Source organism: Haliotis rubra, unplaced genomic scaffold (assembly GCF_003918875.1).
Source record: "Haliotis rubra isolate DU_JTF1 unplaced genomic scaffold, ASM391887v1 Scf254, whole genome shotgun sequence".
In the NCBI taxonomy this organism is placed as follows: Eukaryota; Metazoa; Mollusca; class Gastropoda; order Lepetellida; family Haliotidae; genus Haliotis; species Haliotis rubra.
Window position 1 is genome coordinate 498,284 of NW_025766603.1, and position 21,034 is coordinate 519,317.

Genomic DNA, 21,034 nt, shown 5'->3' on the forward strand with positions numbered 1-21,034 from the left:
TGTATATATAATCAAGTCATTCATCTTCAGTAACCCATGCTTGTCGTAAGAGGTGACTAACGGGATCGGGTGTTCATTCTCGCTGACTTGATTGACACATGACATCATATCCCAATTGCGTAGATCGAGGTTCATGATGTTGATCACTGGATTGCCTGCATGATTTGCAGACCGCTGCCATATAGCTGGCATATTGCGGCGTAAAACAACAACCAACAACCAAACAACAAAAAATGATATGTTAAAAACAATTCTCGGTGAAGTTCCCGTAAAATGCCTCAAAGGTGTTTTTACTTGACATCTGCCGTGTCGTATCTTGTACGCCTGTCAGTTCATATACTTACTTAATGCTGATCTGTTAATCTGTTATTGTATAGTTAGCATTATCATTGCATAACAGCAATAAAACATCTGCCACAAAAGCAGATAGCGCCAAGCCAACCATCAAAGATCTGTTGTATAAAACGTGCCATTGATTGAAACTTACCGAAGTGTGAAATATGAAAATTGATCTAAACCGAATTCGGATTGTTTGATCTCCATCGCGTCAGTTGTATTTTTTTATTCTTTCGATTTCAAAGTGTTTGTGGAAGCTCGTTTAGATAGAGATAAGTGAAGTCTAATATTATCGATTTTTGAGTAGTAATAGAATGCATGATATCTAAAATTGGCGTTGTTTTTTAGTTTTCTAAAACGAAATCGATAAATCCGTCTTTGAGGTATGGATAATATTGTCATACGTGGATTGTCTGATTAGATTACTAGCACGTTAGAGGGAAACTGTATGATGAAAATCGTTAATTATCAAGATAACATGATAACCTTGAAATATGACGTCATTGAATGTAAAGGGTTCATAATCCGTAGCTTTGCTTCAAGGCTGTACTGAATGCTAAGCCCCTGGATGAGATGCATAGCAATTCTATTCTTAGACTAACGCTTAGTCTCTGAATGCATATCATTTAGATAGAAACAAATAATTCCTATCAAAAAGGAGCCCCAGTGAGATGGGAGAATCGGAACCTGAACCTGAGTAAATCTAGATCTAGACTTGCTTCATTAAGGTCTTTGACATTGCAGGGAGGGCTAAGGGAAGGGGAAATGTTGCGTTACAGGGACTGTGTGACAGTCTATTCTAGTCAAGAAAAGCAGACAGGATACCAGTCTGTTAGAGGGACAGTGTGCACTATTTTGCATATTTTCTAGAAAATATAAACAATAAATTAATAATTATTGCCTGATAGACTTGCGCAGATTTAATCATTCTTTTTCAGTGAAACTATTGAAAAACCGCCTGTAACCGTGAAGATCCGGGTTAGAATTGATCTTCAGTAACCCATACTTGTCGTAAGAGGCAACTAACGGGATCGGGTGGTCAGGCTCGCTGACTTGGTTGACACATGTCATCGGTTCCCAATTGTGTAGATTGATGCTCATGATGTTGATCACTGGATTGTCTGGTCGAGACTCTATTATTTACAGACCGCCGCCATATAGCCGGACAAGAAACAAACAACCAAACAAATCCCGCTTGCTTTAACTGATTTTAATTATTTCAACACGAGGAGAACTCTGAGAAGACACATCGACCCATTATGGATAACTGCAATCAGGCCTACCAAAGAAAACTTTCCAACTGTTTGCAGAAAAAAGCAGAAAAGCCCGGCAATATTCCACCCCAAACAAATGTTGCCATTGATGTTGAAACATGAAGGCCACCCGGAAAGATCCGGGTTAGAACCGGTCACCCACGCTTGTCGTAAGAGGTCACTAAGCTTGTTGCGAGGGGCAACTAACGGGATCGAGTGGTCAGGCATGACTTGGTTGATGTACGTCATCGTGATCGCTGTGATCGATGTTCATGATGTCAGTCACTTGATTGTCAGTCTATTTATAGACCGCCTTTATATAACTTGAAAATTGGGCCTAAACAACGTTGAAACAGACATGAAAGGGGATTAAAAGAGACCCTGTGAAACAAACCCATATCAACATTATGACGTAACGCGCTTGGTAAGGTATGACGTCATATTCACAACGTCAAATGTATTGTGCGCCTATGCGTCATAGAGGTTCTATGAAGTGTTTCTGTAAGACTACCACGTTGTTACAAAATTATAATAATTAAACCACCTGTTAGCGTCTTATATGCCCCTTAGCCTCTTTAATTAAAATTCAGAACAGTCAGCCATATGGAAAGAAATATTGACAACATGAGCATCCATTAACACAACTCTCGGATACGGTGACATGCACGCAACAAAGGCAGCGAAAATTGTCACCCGATACCGTAATTGCCTCCCGTTACGACCAAAAGAGGTTGATGTGGATCAATTCTAACTTATTTTTTGTGGGTCTGATATTAAAAGATAAACCCCGTTGAAAATGTGTTACATCAAAACAACAAGGCTTCTATTGTCATACAAATAATATTGGAAGGGGTTTTGTCTCCACACGCAAACAAACATCCCGCCGGCTCGCTGTATTATATATAGATAATCTGAAATAGCGCTGACGAAATGAAACCCTCAAAAGAACTCCCAAAATAGCACATTCTAATCCCACCCGGTGTGGTGTTTCGAACCCAACCCGGAACCAGCAAGTCGAACTTTTACACTGATTTCTCCCATGAGGAGCTCCCTCTCGCGGCGAGTTTGCAAAGGTAGGCAACTGTCGAGGTACAACGGAGAATCAGACAGGCACGTTCGTAGAAGAAGGCTTTCATATTTTGGACTAGACCCACCAGGAGGACACGCGGTATGGAAAGGGAGATCAGAGGATGACGATGAGAAGAAATTTCGTCATCGGCCTGTTTTTGGTAAGTGTGATTCTTTTCCTGCTCGAGGAAATGTGCCCCGTCAGCTGATGTTACTTTCGAGGGATTTTGCTTGACGGATTTGCCCGTTTTAGATCTAGTTTTGACTGCTACTAGACACATTCAGACACTTTGGTCTACAGATCTGATTATTTTGTATGTTGTGTTGTGTGTTCTGGAGGCAACAGTGTCTCTGGCGTTTTTCTGATAGTCCCGAACAACAAGCTGTCTGCAAACAGGCATCCCAACTCATACGGGGTTCATCTCATAAGCTTTTCGGCGAATTTATACGTCTCCTATCATTTCACTCAATCTCTGGTATCGTTGTGTGAACTTGAAGAGAAGGTTTTTGTTATCGTTGTGTGAACAGTTTATGTCTTGAGTCGTGCTATTACTTGATTGATTTGACACGATTAAAGGGAACTTGGTGTTCGTTTATGAAGATTTCCCCTTCTAGTACAGTCTGTTTTGTGTGGACAATTTCCGCTTGATAACTTAGATATGTCACTGTTCACAGTACAGCATTTCATGTGTATGTGTGATATGTTATTAAATATCAGATATATTATTATATGTCACATATGTTACTAAATATCAGATATGTCATTTTATCTCAGATGTTCAATCCACATATTATAAGTGTATCAAAGACAACTGAATAATACTAACACTGAATATTATATGTTCTTTACTCAGTTTGGCTGAGTGAAACTTGATTATATCCAGACATTCATGTTCTGGACAAAATATAACAATCAGTAGTGTAAAATAATACTTCTCTCGCCTTGAAACAAGTAAGGGATTGTTTGTATTTTCTGGTTTTGAAAACGTGAAAAATTATTAATGGTTTTACTTAAGATATGAATAATTATTTACATAACATGGTTTTACATAAGATATACAATGAGGCCTAGCTTTGTGATTGTGTGCTGACAATGTTAGGTAATTTTATTTGGTTTTATTTCAATATTCAAATTCAGGAGCTAAAGCTGAGGCTATCTAAACATGCCACATTATTCTAGACTTGAGTCGAATTTACTTTCAAACCATGTCTACAGAAAGCCTAAGAGAGCAGGAGAGTAAACATGTGACATATTTGAACTTGTTGAAATTTTGATATATTACATGTAAAAAAGTCAAACTTTCCTATGTACGTAATTGATTTACACTGAACCAGACTAAATTTAGTAAATTTGAGCCTTTGTGGTCACGCTTCCTAGCACTCAGCTGTAAGGAGACAACATAGGATCTCATTGACTCGGAGTCAGTGTACTGACTACTCCCAAGAACAATCCTTATTTGGAACTGAGGTGATCTAGACTTGCCAAATCATTCAAGACGTGAGAAGGTCTCTTATAATTAGTGGTGTCTGTTAGTCTGTGTCACATTCCCTGAACCACGTCATTTTCCCTCACACATAGGGGTGGTGGGGTAGCCTAGTGGTTAAAGCGTTTGCTCATCACGTCAAAGACCCCGGTTCGATACCCCACATGGGTACAATGTGTGAACCTCATTTCTGTCCCCCGCCGTGATATTGCTGGAATATTGCTAAAAGTGGCATAAAACATACTCAGTCACTCACAAGTACACTCATTACTGTTTCAATATTTGTAGGGGCAGTGGGGTAACCTTGTAGTTGAAGCGTTCGCTTGTCACGCCAAAGACCCGGGTTCAAATCCTCACATCAAGAATATTGGGTATTGAATACAAGTCAGGAGCTGACCAGTATATTTAGTGAAACAATAACAAAATAAATTCTTTGACATGTTTTGACCACGTTCACAGTGTTAATTTATCATGACAATGAGTGAGTGAGTTTAGTTTTACGCCGCTTTTAGCAATATTCCAGCTATATCACGGCGGGGGACACCAGAAATGGGCTTCACACACATTGTACCCATGTAGGGAATCGACCCCGGGTCTTCGGCGTGAAGAACAAAGGCTTTAACCACTTGGCTACCCCACCGCCTCTATCACGACAATGAACAGTGACCACGTTAATGTCAAATATACAACAGTATTGGCTGTTATACTCACCAGTGACCACATTACTGTCAAATTAGATCGATAACAGTGTTGTTTAGTATCTAGTCTGTCTCACAGTCCCTGAACCATATTATTTTCCCCACAGCCTAGCCCTCCCTGCAATGCTGAAGCCCTATAGGAAGCCCGAAGTAATGCACAATGATCCTCCAACAGACTGGTATCCTGTCTGCTTTTCTTGACTAGAATAGACTGTCACACAGCCACTTCAACGCATTATTTCCCCTTCCGCCCATCCCTTTCTGCAGTGCTAAAGCTCCAAATGAAACAAGTCTAGATTTCCTCAGGTTCAGGATCTGAATCTTTGGTCTTCCTGGAGCTCCTTTTCAATGTAAATTCTAAGACAAATCGTTAGTCTATTGAGTGTCCCCCCATGAAGATCCGGGTTAGAATGTTGATCTTCAGTAACCCATGATTGTCGTAAGAGACGACTAACCTGATCGGGTGGTCAGACTCACTGACTTGTTTGACACATGTCATCAGTTCCCAATTGCGTAGATCGATGCTCATGCAGTTGATCACTGGATTGTCTGGTCCAGACTCGATTATTAAGATCGCCGCCATAGAGCTGGAATATTGCTGAGTGCGGTGTAAAACTCACTCACTCACTCACTAGTGTAAATTGTCAGCTACGGTCACAACACTGTTAGAAATGCCTCGGTAGGTATATATTAAATTTTAGCTTGTTTACATATTATTTGCAATACTCGACAAAAATTCTTGCATTTGATAACTAAAGAAGTTAAGATATATCTGTTCAAAAATAAATGCCAACAAAAGGACTGTTATGACTGTCCTGCATATTCCGTGAATCAAGCCGTATCCATTCAAGAATTCAGTATTGTATTTGCCACTATTGGAATTGAACTTTCATGAAAGAGTGTTTTATTGTGAATCGGGTGTTATTTAACAAAGTGAAACATGCAAAGTGGAATATATTCAAGTCACGCAGGATATTCAATAGAGTGAGTGAGTATAGTTTTATGCTCACAAAACATGCCTCCTCAATTGATGTTGAAATACCCAATAACTGTATCCAAGGAAGAAAATATACTCAGTTCACAAAGAAATGCAAATAACGTAAAACTGATACTGCGGTGAATAACGGGACTGATGTTTGCATATGAAAACATGCAAAGAAAACCTGTCCTTGAACACACAAATAATCTTTATTCAAAACCAGTCGGGTTTTGTGATAATGTCAGTACTAAGATAGATAATAATGTTGCTAGAATGTGCCATTTGATAATGTCACTCGAGATTCATGAGAAATGGCATCTATAGCCTCCATCAGCAGCCACTTTGATATCATCAGAACACACGACAAGAGTAAATGAGTATTGGACACACACCACTTCATATTCTTTATGTCTTATTTTGTGTAATTTCAAATATTGTAATATTTGTGTTACTTTTGATGTTTGGTATATATGTTGAACACTCAAATTAAATTCTCAGTTCCTAAATATTTGTAATATTCACGTTTCTTTTGATGTTTGGTATATATGTCGAACACTCAAATTAAACTTTCGATACCTAATCTGAAAAATAATTTGTGGATAAATACTCCCCAGCTCAAAGGATTTACTGGAGACTTGATGTAAGAAAATGAGCTATTGATTCTCTGAAGTATATTTCTTACCAGAATAGATGCGTCAATCTTTTGTATAACTTGCAATCTACAGATGCAATTAGTTTTCAGGACTCAAAGAGACAAACCGTTTTTTATCTCCAGACTTGCATTTTAGATTACTGAGACGGCCAATCGCTGTTCAGAGTTTTCTGTTTGAACTTTCCATTTATCATGTTTATAAAGTTTCATAGGATCTAAATTTGTATTACCAGGATATATTAGATCTGTTCAGAGAACAATATTTGATGTAGTCCGCAGCAAATGACAGTTAAGAAATTCAAATTTGAATTAAAATGTTCCTAATTCTTCACAATTTACAAAAGTGTGAACAGTAATCAAATACTTTTTTAACAGGAAGTAAATATTTTTTTAACGGTATTGTAATTTTATTTTTATAATTTTGCTGCCCTGGCACTGAGGTTATCTTGACAGATAAATCTCTGCTTTAAAACACTGTTATCTCACGGAAGAATGCCAGATAGGGTGTTTGACACTTCCGCTAGTCCACTAGTTAAGATGCATTCTACATCTGTCCGATATCAGCCATAATTATCCCGGTTGCCTTATCTCCATGCTTTAGATACCTTGGACCCATATGCCACAAGCTTTGTTTCAAAAAGTGATGTCATCACCTCCGTCTCTCTTATCGTCAACTTAACACAGAATTGATTTCATGACCTTGAGATCAGTGACCAATCAAACTGCATCTTTCAGAGGCAAGTTCGATAAAAAAGTCCTCATTCAAATCACATGACTCAGTGTTGGATGTAGTATGGGGTGGGGTGATGTTATTGTGGTTAAAGTGTTTGCTCGTCAAGCCAAAGGTCCAGGTTTTATTCCCCAATGTGTGAAACCCATTTTCTACTAATATTGCACTACAGTTTTGTGTATCAGGAAACGATAAAAAATATTATTTTAAGAAATCGTGTAGTTAACTAACTTGGCAATTTTCTTATACATTTGTATTCCATCAAATGAAAAAAATGGGGGAAAATCTTTACTGACCAATGTTGAAACATTTTGACCGAAATAAAACCCTAGTTCCTCGTAAGTACACTCATGGGCAGGAAATCTCCTGGTTGATAAATTATGGGTTTTTTTAGCTGATGGAAATAGCTACTTGGACTGAAGTTAGCCCCGTCTTTCATACAAGTATTTTAGCAATAAAACATGTCGTCACCATTGGCATCCCCCATTGCTCTCAAGTGGCTTACTGCATGTGTATATCAACTTGGTATCTCAGAGGTGTTGATACGACTTGACCTTTGAACCTTGAGGTCTGGATGGACAAGAGTATGTAAACAATGGCTGACCGATTAGCTGTGGGTATTGCATCGGTTTGATATGATTCATATCCCCATCGTAAATATGTGTCCCATGGATCCGGGTTGTGTGGATTTTACATAACGCAGGACTCAGTGTTGGATATGGCATGTTTGCAAATTTGGTATAAAAGAATAGTTGTACAGGGTTTCATGCGATGCTCAAATGTGCGTCCATACAGTGTGTCTACAAATGTAGAGAACAGATGCAGAAAAATAATACATTGCGTCCAGAGGGACCCACAACATTGTTCACTGTACCCCATCTTTGACTCGGCTAAGTGTTTGGTTGTTTCCTTCAGAGCAGTTACATGGATCATTTCATCCATCAGTCCACATGATCAATGAGTCGTTCCAGGCTCGAAAGAAATTATCGTACAGTTCTCTACACCATTACTTCACAGTACCCACGTATTGCCTACAAGGGCCCTTAAAACTAATAATTAGGGGTCCCCGCGACCCCCATGTTTGTGAGTCAAGGTAACACCCAGCATAACGTATGACACAGTGTTGGATATGGCACAGAATGACTGAATAGTTGTGTGTATTTTGATATTTATATCGCCAGTATATAAAAATGATTTGTTTTTCATTTTATTATTTTATTTACAAAAGATTTACAACAGCCGTCTTCCACTCAGGCCACATGTCTGAAACATGAGTCAGGTAAAATTCTTTTTGGTGTTGTAATCTCAGCTAATAATAGTAGACCTACATTTAATAACATCGTCTGTCTACCAGACCCTGTGGAATAAATAAACAAGTGAATCGAAAGTCTAGAATGATTTGACATGTCAATACAGCCTCAGCTCTCCTGAAATGAAGCATTGTTCTGGGCTCCTTTGGGATTATATTATTTATTTGTAGGTAAAAAGTTCTAAATTAAATCATTTCTGGGACTATGTCTTGTCTTATAATGACACTGAATTCTTTGAAAATAATGCCAAGAGCTAATTTGTCTACAGTTTTAATGTGCAGATGACAAGAGTATTGAGATTCACACTAGGTACATGCTATACACGGAGTTTGAAATGAACATGGAATATTGATTAGCTAGAAGTTATCTGAGACGCAATACGTCTTGGGGCGTCTGATTGATCATGTATCACTGCAGCACAATTGCTTGTACTAGGTGACCAGACGAAAATATGGCACAATTAAAATAATAATACCACAATTAAATCTTCTGACCTCAAAAGGGATACATAGAAATCATAATTCTTAAGGTGATATGTTTTAGTAGGTTAAATGGGCGGTTGGGTAGCTGAGTGGTTAAAGTGTTCGCTCATCTTGCCGAAGGCCTGGGTTCGATTCCCCAAATGGGCACAATGTGTGAACCCCATGTCTGGTGTCCCCTGCCATTATTTTGCTGGTATAGTGCTAAGAGCGGCGTAAAACTAAACTCACACACTCATTTAGTAGGCTATGGAATTTTTTGCTTTTACAGTGTCCGTTGTTTTTGCTAAACTGTGCAGTAGCTGAGGGTTTATAAGGAAATTGGCTGTTTTTAACGGTTTTGCTCTCTTTTACTATTATAACGACTATTTGACTAAAACATTTACTTTCTGTTGTCGCTGCTCAGCTGGGAACTCGCACAAATCTTTCACTAGAACAAAAACTACAACTGGTCACAGTGTAGCAAAAACTCGGGGATAATCCTTCAGTTGTGTGTAAATTGTGTTTTTTTAATGACACAGAGATCCCCATGAAGACTTTACTTACAAACACTCAGCAACTTGCTTTTCTTTCAAAAAACCTGAACCTGTTTATTCAAACTTCCACAACCTGTCTTGTCTGTGTAGCTATCTCCTGGCTAAGCTTGAGCCATCACAGCCCTACTGTACATACATATATCCTTTAACACTATTGACATTCTTCAACCTTAGGCAGTTACGTTCAATATTACATATTTTTTTAGGGGATGGAGTGTTGAATTTAGGACTGGGAGTTAGTGAATGGAATGGTGCTAAATCGATTTAGGTCTGAGAGATGACACCTGATTGTAGCTGTTCTGACGCCATTGGCTGTCGGCTTGTTTTTTTTTAATGGTTTGATTTATTCGCAATATTTTTCAGAAAAATGTTGACATTTCTGAAGCTTACAGAAGTTATTGAGGTGTTGAGGATTGGACACTTTCTTATCTGGCCATTATTTGTCTATCTGTAATCTGTAAAACAGATTTATCTTGGAGTTTCAAATAAACTGCTGAGCCAGGGAAAGGATGCACTTACCAGTTGAAATGGAACTGAAAAAGTATAAATGTCAACTTAATGTCAACTTAATGTCACCAGGGTGAAAACGCTCCTTGAAAGACTGAAATCTTAAGGTCCAATATGGCCAATGATCAGATACTTCACCATCGAATACAATTTGTTTTGGTAAGTGTTTAGCTACCATTAAACTTGGATGTGTGCTTTTTTGGCTTTGATGACAAAAGGGAAACTTTGTGTCAAAGTTTTGAAGTTTTAAACTAAGGCTGAGTTTCATGGCCAGTGATATGAATCGTCAAATCTTTTTTGAAACTTGTGCCCTCACCATGAATAGTTGCAAGTTATGCTAATGTGGTGTTAGGTATTATTTGTTTTCTGTCCCTCCCTCACTCACCTGATCACTCATTAGGCTATGCAGTCATTCACTCACTCATACACCAACCCATCTACATGCTCACTCACTCAGGCATTAATATGAAAGTCACTCACTCAGGCCGGGCGGTGGGGTAGCCTAGTGGTTAAAGTGTGCGCTCGTCACACCGAAGATCCGGGTTTCAATCCCGCACATGGATATAATGTGTGAAACCCATTTCTGGTGTCCCCCACCGTGATATTGCTGAAATATTGCTAAAAGCAGCATAAAACTAAATGCACTCACTCACTCTCTCAGGCATTAATATGAAAGTCATTCAGGCATTAATATGAAAGTCACTCACTCAGGTTTTCATATGAAAGTCACTCACTCACTCAGGCATTCATATGAAAGTCACCAGACATTAGTATGAAAGTCACTCACTGACTCAGACATTAATATGAAAGTCACTCACTCAGGCATTAATATGAAAGTCACTCACTCAGGCATTAATATGAAAGGCACTCACTCAGGCATTAATATGAAAGTCACTCACTCAGGCATTAATATGAAAGTCACTCACTCAGGCATTAATATGAAAGTTACTCACTCACTCAGGCACAGTCAGTGTTACACATAGTTATTGTAGATCCTGAAAGGAAGCAGTATATTTGGGTTTGTTTTTTGACTGTTCAATATTTTGCAAAAATAGAAAAGAATTCAAACTTATCCAAAACAAATAACATTTTTCAGGAGACTTCATAAAACCAATTATCCATTCACAATTCTTCTGCACAATCTTCTTGACATATTGACCCAAGAAATCCCTGAATCCAAACAAAACCTTGCCACGGCCTATGGTTCATTTGCAACTTCTACACAATGTAGGGGTCCTAGGAAAGAGGGTGTAGACAGTGGATTTCTAATTATAAAAAAATAGTTGTGGAAATTCAATCACCTGGTTCATCTTGTGAAGGAGCAATGAAGCAGATGCTGATGAAGTTTAGATCGTCATGGCAGATGCTGCACACCACTAAGGTAGACCATAGAAACCGTCTTTATTGCACCAAAGCAGTAAGGTGCTGGCAATGTATCTACTGGTGAAATTTTCATTTGGTCGTCCACAAAATCTCTACATGTAAAAGTGAGTGAGTGAGTTTAGTTTTACGCCACACTCAGCAATATTCCAGCTATATGGCTACGGTCTGTAAATAATTGAGTCTGGACCAGACAATCCAGTGATCAACAGCATGAGCATCAATCTGCGCAATTGGGAACCGATGACAAAATCATGTAAAAGAAATTTAGCCGAACTGGTTTATTTTTATGTTTTAATTATTTTTTACACTATTGTCTGAGGCAAATTATTATGATTGTTATCAGCACTCATTTGGAAAAAATATTGAGTTTAGTTTTATGGCGTTTTTAGCAATATTCCAGTAATATCACAACAGGGGACGGGCTTCACAAGCTGCACACTTGTGGGGATTTGAACCCGGGTGTTTGGCATGATGAATGAACCCTTTAACCACCCGGCTACCCCACCACCCCATGATTTATAAGATATTTTTGTGGTTACATATTTTTTAAATGATGTTCATGTGATGTCTTTTCTTCTATTTGTGTTCAACAGCTACAAACTAAAAAATTAAAACAAAGTGTAGGCTGGACAAATTAAATTTTAGGCACACATACATCATGTACAAATAAAAATATTTTTAATAAATTTATTTTATAATATTTTTTAAATTTTTAGTTGTTAAAAAATAAACTATATATCATTTCTAAAAAAAATGATTTATAATTTTGAAAATTTGAAAATATCAGATACCACTGCTCTCAAGCCTTGGCAATGCATTATTTATAAGCTTTTCACAGTTAATTCCACCATGTCAATAGTCTCAGCATACCCACAAGGAAGGAATATCTATTTCCATGTTCAGTGCTCTGTACAAAGTACAACGTATTGCACCTAACAGTAACTTCTCTATCCTGTTCCTGAGGATAGGAAATGTGAAGCATGCTCTGTAATTGCCTGGAGGGGGAGGGGGTTCGGGGGCAGGTCATTCACCTCTGGGAATAAAAGATCACACTCTATATATTAAACCTGACCCATCGTTTTCACAGGTAACAGCCCTGTGTCACTGATACATCAGTACTTCTCTCATCTAGAACCTCTTTAAGACCATCCTGAATTAATTATTAGATTTTCATCGTTCTCCCCTCTTTATCTAACAGCCGGTGGGGATTGCGGGTTAGAAATGGTCCGACCAAGAACCTGTCCCGTTGCTCTGTATATGTTAAACCTGACCCATCGTTTTCACAGGTAACAGCCCTGTGTCACTGTACATCAGTACTTCTCTCATCTCGAACCTCTTTAAGACCATCATGAATTATTCGATTTTCATCGTTTTCCCCTCCTTATCTAACAGCCAGGGGGTATTGCGTGTGGACTAACGCTTAATCTTTGAATATATATAATTTTTATTATAACAAAAAACAAACATTTAATTTAAAAAGGAGGCCTAGGGAGACAAGAGATTCCTGAACCTAGGAAAATCTAAACTTGCTTCATTAGGGGTTTAGCATTGCAGAGAGGGCTAGTCTATAGGGGAAATAATGTGGTTCAGGGACTGTGAGACAGACTAGGATTGCGGGTTAGAAATAGTCTGACCAAGAGCCTGTCCCGCTGTAAGAGGTGACTGAATGGATTGGGAGGTCATGCTCAGTGACTTCGGCTGACTGAGTCGTTGTACCCTCAGGGCATACTTCATGTTTCGTTAAGTACTGGACTGTGTACGAGCCACAGTTACATTACTGGTATGTTAATTACAGTACAAGCAAGTTGTATTCTTCAGGGTAAATCAATCACTGGATTGTCTGGCCCAGTCTCATCTATTTAAGGAGTACCATTGTATAGTTGTAATATTAATTACTGTGGCATAGTTGTAATAGTTGTTCATAACATCAGTCACTGGATTATCTGGCCCAGACTCAACTATTTCAAGGCTGCCATTACATAGCAACAAAATATTATTCATTGGGGTTGTCTGCATATATCAGTCACTGGATTGTCTGGGATTACCATTAATTTACAAAACCAGCTTATATATTAAATTTCTAGGCTCAGGTTAAGAATACCGGATACCTTACCATCTTTGAAAGCAACATGAGTTTACTTAGGGTTAGGGTAAGGTTTACATTGCGTTAGGGTTAGGGTTAAGTCACTGCTCATCCTATAGTGTACCAGGCTCAGACGTAAATGGGTTCAAATGTTTTTGCCCTGATGATGATTTGCACTATATCTGGGCTCAGGGGTTTTCTCAAAAAAGTTTAGAGAGATGAAAAACTCCCACACAACACTGGAAGATATGCAATGCTGAAGCTCTAAAAGTCTAAGCTGACTGGATTGTCTGGTCCAGACTTGATTATTTACAGACCACATATCTCACTCACACCTTTTCAGCTCTTGGTGACCTTTATGCAGGACCAAGGACAATGATTGGGACACCCAAGTAGGAAGAAATAAACTTCATGAATTGACGCTATCAACAATTGGTTATACCTACTTGACCTTTGTCAGTCAAGAACTTCATGAATTGATGAGGTAATTTTACGATGATGTCATATTGGCCACAGTCGGTTTACTCGAGACTATCTGCTGAAAATGGGTAGAGAATTACCTCCCATGTGTGTCTCTTGTGATGAAGTGTTCACCATCAAGCATATTCTGCTTGACTGTGTGGACTTATCAAATGCAAGGAATTCACATTATGAAGCGATAAATCTGTATCATAAATTGTAACTGTGTAGTGTTTGAGACAAATCGTGTGTATTTTAATTCGGTGCAGTGACATTTTCTCCTTGTGGATAGATAATGTAATGAATAAACATGTGTTTTAAGAAACTCATTTGAGCTCTCAGTGCTTGGAGTATGTCTGGATGCAGACTTGGTCTCGTCACTATACGACTGAAATAATGCTGATGTGACGTAAAACTCAATTCAGCTGAACTCAATATAAAAGTGAGTGAGTGAGTGAGTATGGTGAGCAATGTCCTCAATGTCCAAGACACCAGAAATGGGCTACACACATTGTACCCGTGTGGGAATCGAACCTGGGGCCCTTGGCATGACGAGCGAACACTTTAACCACTAGGCTACCCCACCGCTCCTTCACTATAAAAGTAATTAGTCAGACCTCGTTAATACGAACACTTTGGTTTTTTAAAAAAAACGTTCAGATAGTGAACCGTTCGTACTTGTTATGCATTAGCAATATTTATCACAAGGTTGGTTTTACTGTTACATTTCATAAGTACTACTAGCTTGTTCCAAGTCATGATTGAAATTATCTTTAATATAATTTATGTTCCTAACATATCAGTCATCCTGTGAAGATGTGAAATTTGTAAATGCATTGTGTGCAATTTGCCCCAAAAAACCCCAGAAGAACGACATGTGTTTTCTTTATGTTTGTGCCTTAAGAAACATAACCAGGAAAATTTGATGAATGACGCGAACCAATTATTTTTGATGATTGATCGGTTGTAATGAACCAATCATCAGTTATGAGATTTTAACCCATTCCCAACAATACCCCACACCCCAATACCATGACTCCGAGCCGACCAGTCCTTGTACCCATTAATGCCAAGCGCCAGGCAGGGACCAACAAGTACCATATTTTAACCACCACGGAGGCAGCCCAAAACATCTTCTACAGTATTGTATCATATGTATTGTGATACAGGTGCTGTAAGTCGTATTGCATCCGAGACCATAAAACACTCTCCGATTGTATCATCATCTTCTTATTCCGATACACTTCTGTATAGCCACACTGTTATGCTAGTACACCACAGGGGAAGACACAGAAACAAATCAACACATTATACATTATGACCGTTAAAGATATCGGAGGCAGTGACAACAGAAAGACCATTCAGAACCTGACTGAAGAAAGTTCTCCATGGAGGACCTATCTACGCACATCTGCTTCTTGTTAAACAAACAATCCTGTGTACTGAATCAGGACATTGTACATAGGGACTGTACCCTCAGTCTCACAGCCAATATTGCTGCCAACATGGAGGAGGGGTCGTGTCAAGAGTACTGGTTAGATGCTTGATTGGAATTTTAGAAGATGCTATTTGATGAACATAGAGATTTTTCTGGGTTACATTTTCTTTTTATTCTTGAGTACTCAAGAATAAAAAGAAGATGGAACCCAGAAAAAATCTCTATGTTCAAGAGTACTGGTGTTTTCAATTTAATAATTGAAATTATGGAAGATTGGTCACAGTGACCAAATGACCAAGCAATCGATCACATTTCTCATAATCAAACCCAAACGATTTTGGAACTACTGTTTTAGTGTTTGAAACACTTAACAATGGAACATATCTTAAAAGTTTTCGGGGCCTGAAAACATGATTGTGTTATGGATTTGCCTACTTGTGGTTTTCATCATAATGGATGGCCGATGGGTTAGCCTTGTGGTTAATGCGTTCACTCGTCACGCTGAAGACCCAGGTTTGATTCTCAACCTGAGTTTGACTCTCAACGTGGGTACAAATGCTGGAATATTGCCAAAAGCGAGGTCAAACTCACTCACACATCATAACGGTTAGTGTAAAAGATTCATCTCTTTGGGTCTTCCCTCCACACTAAGCCGATATATTGTGACGTAAATAATATGTGATTCAAAGATGGATATAAACATTTTTCAGCCCTTGGAAAAGTCGGTTTAACTACTTCTTCTTCTTAGAAATTGATTTATTTCAAAAACACTGTATCCTTCATATTATTTTTTATAAATTCAATTATATATTTTGTTTTTAATTTCAACATTTCAGTTGTGTATTCTTTCTTTTATTAATTTTTAATCATTTTTTTTGTAAAAAAATATCTGTAAATAATAAAGTACAGCTAAAATTTGAAAACTCCTCAGTTTGTGTATTTATTCACACGATTTGATCCTGTACATGTTTTATAACTTTTCAACTCTGCAGCTTCTTCAACACAAAGATAACTTACTCATCATATTTTTAACATGCATATACTCTCCAAAAAAGTAGAGGAACTTCATTTATAATTTACGATTGATAAAATTGGGAGATATATCAGTCAATCAATGGTGACGTGATAATAATGAATGTTTTGAGAGTGCATCACCACTTGCACTTCCTTATGACTATAGTTGTTGTACAGTAATTGCTCTTGAAAGATGATTGACTATGACGTGAAATTTGCATGTGTACAATTTCATTTTCAAACAATAAATACTGGCTAGAAAAAAACTCTAACAAAGATGCAAGATGATTATGATGCAGGATGATTGTCAAAATTAATGTTCTACAGTGATTTATCGACCTTGAAAACCATCAAAATCAAGAATGACACCCCATGCACGTGTATGGGCGACTGCGTTGTGCACGTGCATCCCATGCGTTGTGTTTAGGGGTGGTGATAAAGAGAAATGGTGGTGCGTTCATAAGATGTCTGTCTTTGAAAAGTTTGTTAACGCTTACACTCCTATCCAACCTGAAAGTCCATGTTCCCCTACTTTTTTTTAGTCCAAGCCAACATGTGTGAGGTGTCCATTGATGCTGCTTTGTGAACCAAAAAACATGACTGTATTCCTGGAAGTATTTTTTCATTTTCTTCACCTCGTAAGTAAGTCCCCCACCCCCGAGGTGTTGGATCCAGGTGGCTTGTGTAAATAATTCAGGCTCTCCTACATTTGTGCTCACTAAAATACTACTTTGGTTTCCAAACAGGACATATTTTCTTTCCTGAATTAGGGGTTGATTTACACCTCTTTGCCTGCACACCATATGGATCCATTCCCTTGAGGTTTGGTATACACTCCCACAGTTCCAATGTGGATTCACCCACACAGTGAAACGGAAGAGTTCATTGTTATATGGAGGGAGAGGGAGAGGGAGTACTTGATGAACAGCTTTTTTTTTGTATCCCCTTAGTTTCGACATGGACTGACCTGTATCTTGAAATGGAAGAGTTTATTGTGAAATGGAAGGCGAGGATTTGGGAGTACTTGATAATTAGCTGAATTTGTATCCCCTTAGTTTCGACATGGACTGACCTGTATCTTGAAAAGGAAGAGTTTATTGTGAAATGAACGGGGAGGATTTGGGAGTACTTGATAATTAGCTTGTTGAATTTGTATCCCCTTAGTTTTGACATGGACTCACCTGTATCGTGAAATGGAAGACTTTATTATGATTTATGGGTTGCAAGATGTAAGAGAAAATTCTTTTCCCTAAATAAGGTTGGAAGTTCTCCTGACCAACTTGTAAAACACAATCTTAAGTTATCATCATAAGCATCTACCTCAATTGTCTGTTCCAGACAGCTGCCATATAGCAGGAAAATTGTTGAGTACAGTGTTAAATTTTGCTGTTGATCACTGGATTGTCTGGTCCGGGCTCAATTATTTATAGACCACCGCCATATAGCTTGAATATTGATTAATGCGGTGTTAAACAACAAACAAACAAATAATGTCAATTATATAAGGGTATTCCGTGAATAATCAAGTCTGGACCAGACAATCCGATGACTGACGTCATGATCACCAATCTATGCAGTTGGGATACAATGACATGGACCAAGTCACCAAGTCTGATCGATCAATCCAGTAAAGCCTGACCGATAGCGGGAAGGTCGTGGGTTCGATCCCCGACCGCGTCATACCAAAAGATGTTAAAATATGGTACTTGTTGGTCCCTGCCTGGCGCTCGGCATTTATGGGTACAACAAGGACTGGTCGGCTCGGAGTCAGTATAATGTGTCTGAGTGGGGTATTCATGCTTCACTGCGGCATGGTATCTCAGTGGGCTAGCACTATAAAACCAGCTTCAGTCTGGGCCAGTACAAGCAGCCGCACATACACATACACACGCATGCACGTCGTCATATGAGCGAAATATTCTCAAGCATGACGTTAAACCCAATTTCACCTCACCTCACCTCAGTAAAGCCTGACCCCCTGATCACATTGCTGAAGATCAATTTTAACCCATATTGTCACGAGTCCGTTTGTTATAATGATGGGGCATTGGGGAAGCCTAGTGGTTAAAACATTTGCTCGTCATGCCAAAGACCCAGGTTCGATTCCCCACATGGGTACAATGTGTTAAGCCCATTTCTGTGTCCCCCCACCTGATGTTTCTGGAATATTGCTAAAAAGAGTCATAAAACTAACTTCACTCACTCACTGTTTTAATGGCTCTTTATAGGTCTTCCTACTCAGCGGGGCGGTGGGGTAGCCTAATGGTTAAAGAGTTGGCTCGTCACGCCGAAGACCCGGGTTCAAATCCCCACATGGGCACAATGTGTGAAGCCCATTTCTGGTGTCCCCCGCCGTGATGTTGCTGGAATATTGCTAAAAGCGGCGTAAAACCAAACTCAGTCAGTCAGTCTTCCTACTCAGCATCCATTTCATGATAAATTCTACATCACATACATAAAGCTATTTCAGGGATGTATTAGGCCTTCTCATCGATGAATGCACGGCGCCGAGTCTATAACAAATATCCATAATCATTCCCAATTTGGAAATAGAAATTAATCCCAGTGATATCAACTAACATTATTGCTTCGTAGACGGGACTCATATGTCGTATTTCACTGATAAAAGCAGCACTCATGGCATATGCTTTTTGGGTATTAAATGCAACTCTGCGTTTCAGATGATAGAAATATAAAAAATCCCAATTTTAAACAAATAGTTATTTTTTACCATTTTGCCTGCAGAGGGCACTTAGTGAGAAATCCCAGATAAACGCTGTATTCAGCGGCCTCGGTAGGTGTAGACAACGTAGACTGGGCTTCCATTGTCATCGCTGTATCAAATTCGCCAGACAGAAACGGATTCTGGAGTTAGATCTGATTACATGTTTTTACATATTTTGTAATTCTTCATATATATTGTTTTGTCCGGAAAAAAAATTAAAATAATGGGTAATGCATCAGACAGTTTGGTTAGCGATGCGACTAATTTTGTAATGTTTTTAACAAGTCTGCCGCAACAAGTTTTGAAAGCCTTACTTATTCCTTGAATTTATAACCCCAGTCAAACAACGTTGTAAGAGGCTTATAAATATCTCAGTAGAAACAGCATGCGAGATTGTACCTCAGAAGTTTGGAACAGTAGACATCAAAGCCTGGACGTATTGTAGACTAATATTTAGTTTCTGAAATGAACATATTTTACCGGAAAAAAATGGTTCATGAATTATGTTCATAAATATAATGAAAAGGTGCCCAGAGACTTTTTTCATTTTCTGAAAGCTGTGGTTATCTAGACTTGCATGGGCTTTCTTGGATATATTTGTTTCAGGGTCTGTATGTCAGACAAGACTTGTGGAATATTGCTTGGCTTGAAAAGAAAGAGGGTGATTGGAGGTCAGTATCATCCCTCATCCTTATTGTCACAGACTTTTGATAAAGGATGGGGTAGCCTAGTGGTTAAAGCGTTCGCTTGTCATGCCGAAGACCCGGGTTCGATTCCCTAAATGGTTACAACATGTGAAGCCCATTTCTGGTGTCCCCCGCCATGATATTGCTGTAATATTGCTAAAGGTCACGTAAAACTAAACTCACTCATTCTTTCAGATTATCAGAGTAACAGCTGTCTTAGCTTTGTCCCACCCCCCTAAAGAGGCTGTTCCTGAACTCGTAGCTAATGCATTTCACTGGTCAACACGAACCCAAAGTATCATGCGAATGACATTATCAGTCATGGGTTTAAACAGAAAGTTTGATAATCAAGTTTGGTCTGTTTATCAGTACGAATCATCGATGTTGAGAGTCATGGCCAGATATAGCTGCTGCAAGAAGGGAAAGATTATCTTCAACCTTCGGGATACCAAACAACATGGTTTTGCAATTAATTCAAAGAGAAATGGAAGCAGATGTTATCAGATTATTTTCAAGGGACACATTGAATCGTATTCCCTTGCAGTTTAGTGTGTACGAAAAAACGTTGCAGATTGTGTGTTTCGAATCTCGTGTTTACATTATCCGAGCAAAGCAAAGCAAAAAGGTCTTCTGTATTATTTGGTGGTTGAGGTTGGTGTCTCAAAACAATTTGTCTTGGGAATCCATGCATCAATTATTCATGGACAAACGGTGCATTAAGATTGTTATTGTTGGGTCTGGGTGCATATAATCATGACTATCTTATTTCAAGACTCACCTGATCAGTTATGGCAAAGTTGGGTAATCAAGGATAGATATGCATTATTTTTTAAGAAAGTGACCATTTGATATTTTGGGGGAATTGTGGTTTGTTCTTTTCAATTTATTTGTTTAAGAATAAAAAGCATTTTTTGAGTCAAGAAGAAGCTTGACTTACATTTATAATAAAGGTAGTGACCATTTGATGTTCTTTGGGACCTCGAATTATTATTTGTTTTAGTAATATTTTTAAATAATAATAAAAAAAATATTATTTAGGCAAGACCAATTTTATTTCTTGTTTTACGGATCTTTTTTTAAGAAATGGAAAAAAAGAATAAATTAATTTTCCCCGCTCAAAAAATGAAATCCTATTGTTTTCATTGGCCAAAAATGTTAACTTTAAAAAAACAAATTTTAGATTGTTTTTGGCCTCATATACACTTCAAAAATAC

At 38.4% G+C, this 21,034-nt stretch overlaps 1 protein-coding gene across 1 annotated transcript in view; it reads left to right on the forward strand.

The window, feature by feature from the left end:
• Positions 1 to 2,663: 2,663 nt before the first annotated feature.
• Positions 2,664 to 21,034, forward strand: part of LOC124279656 — a 77,054-nt gene continuing 58,683 nt past the window's right edge. The window contains exon 1 of the mRNA XM_046715495.1: positions 2,664 to 2,818. Coding sequence (XP_046571451.1) covers positions 2,780 to 2,818 — 39 coding nt within the window. The 5' untranslated portion in view covers positions 2,664 to 2,779. The remainder of the gene's footprint in view (positions 2,819 to 21,034) is intronic.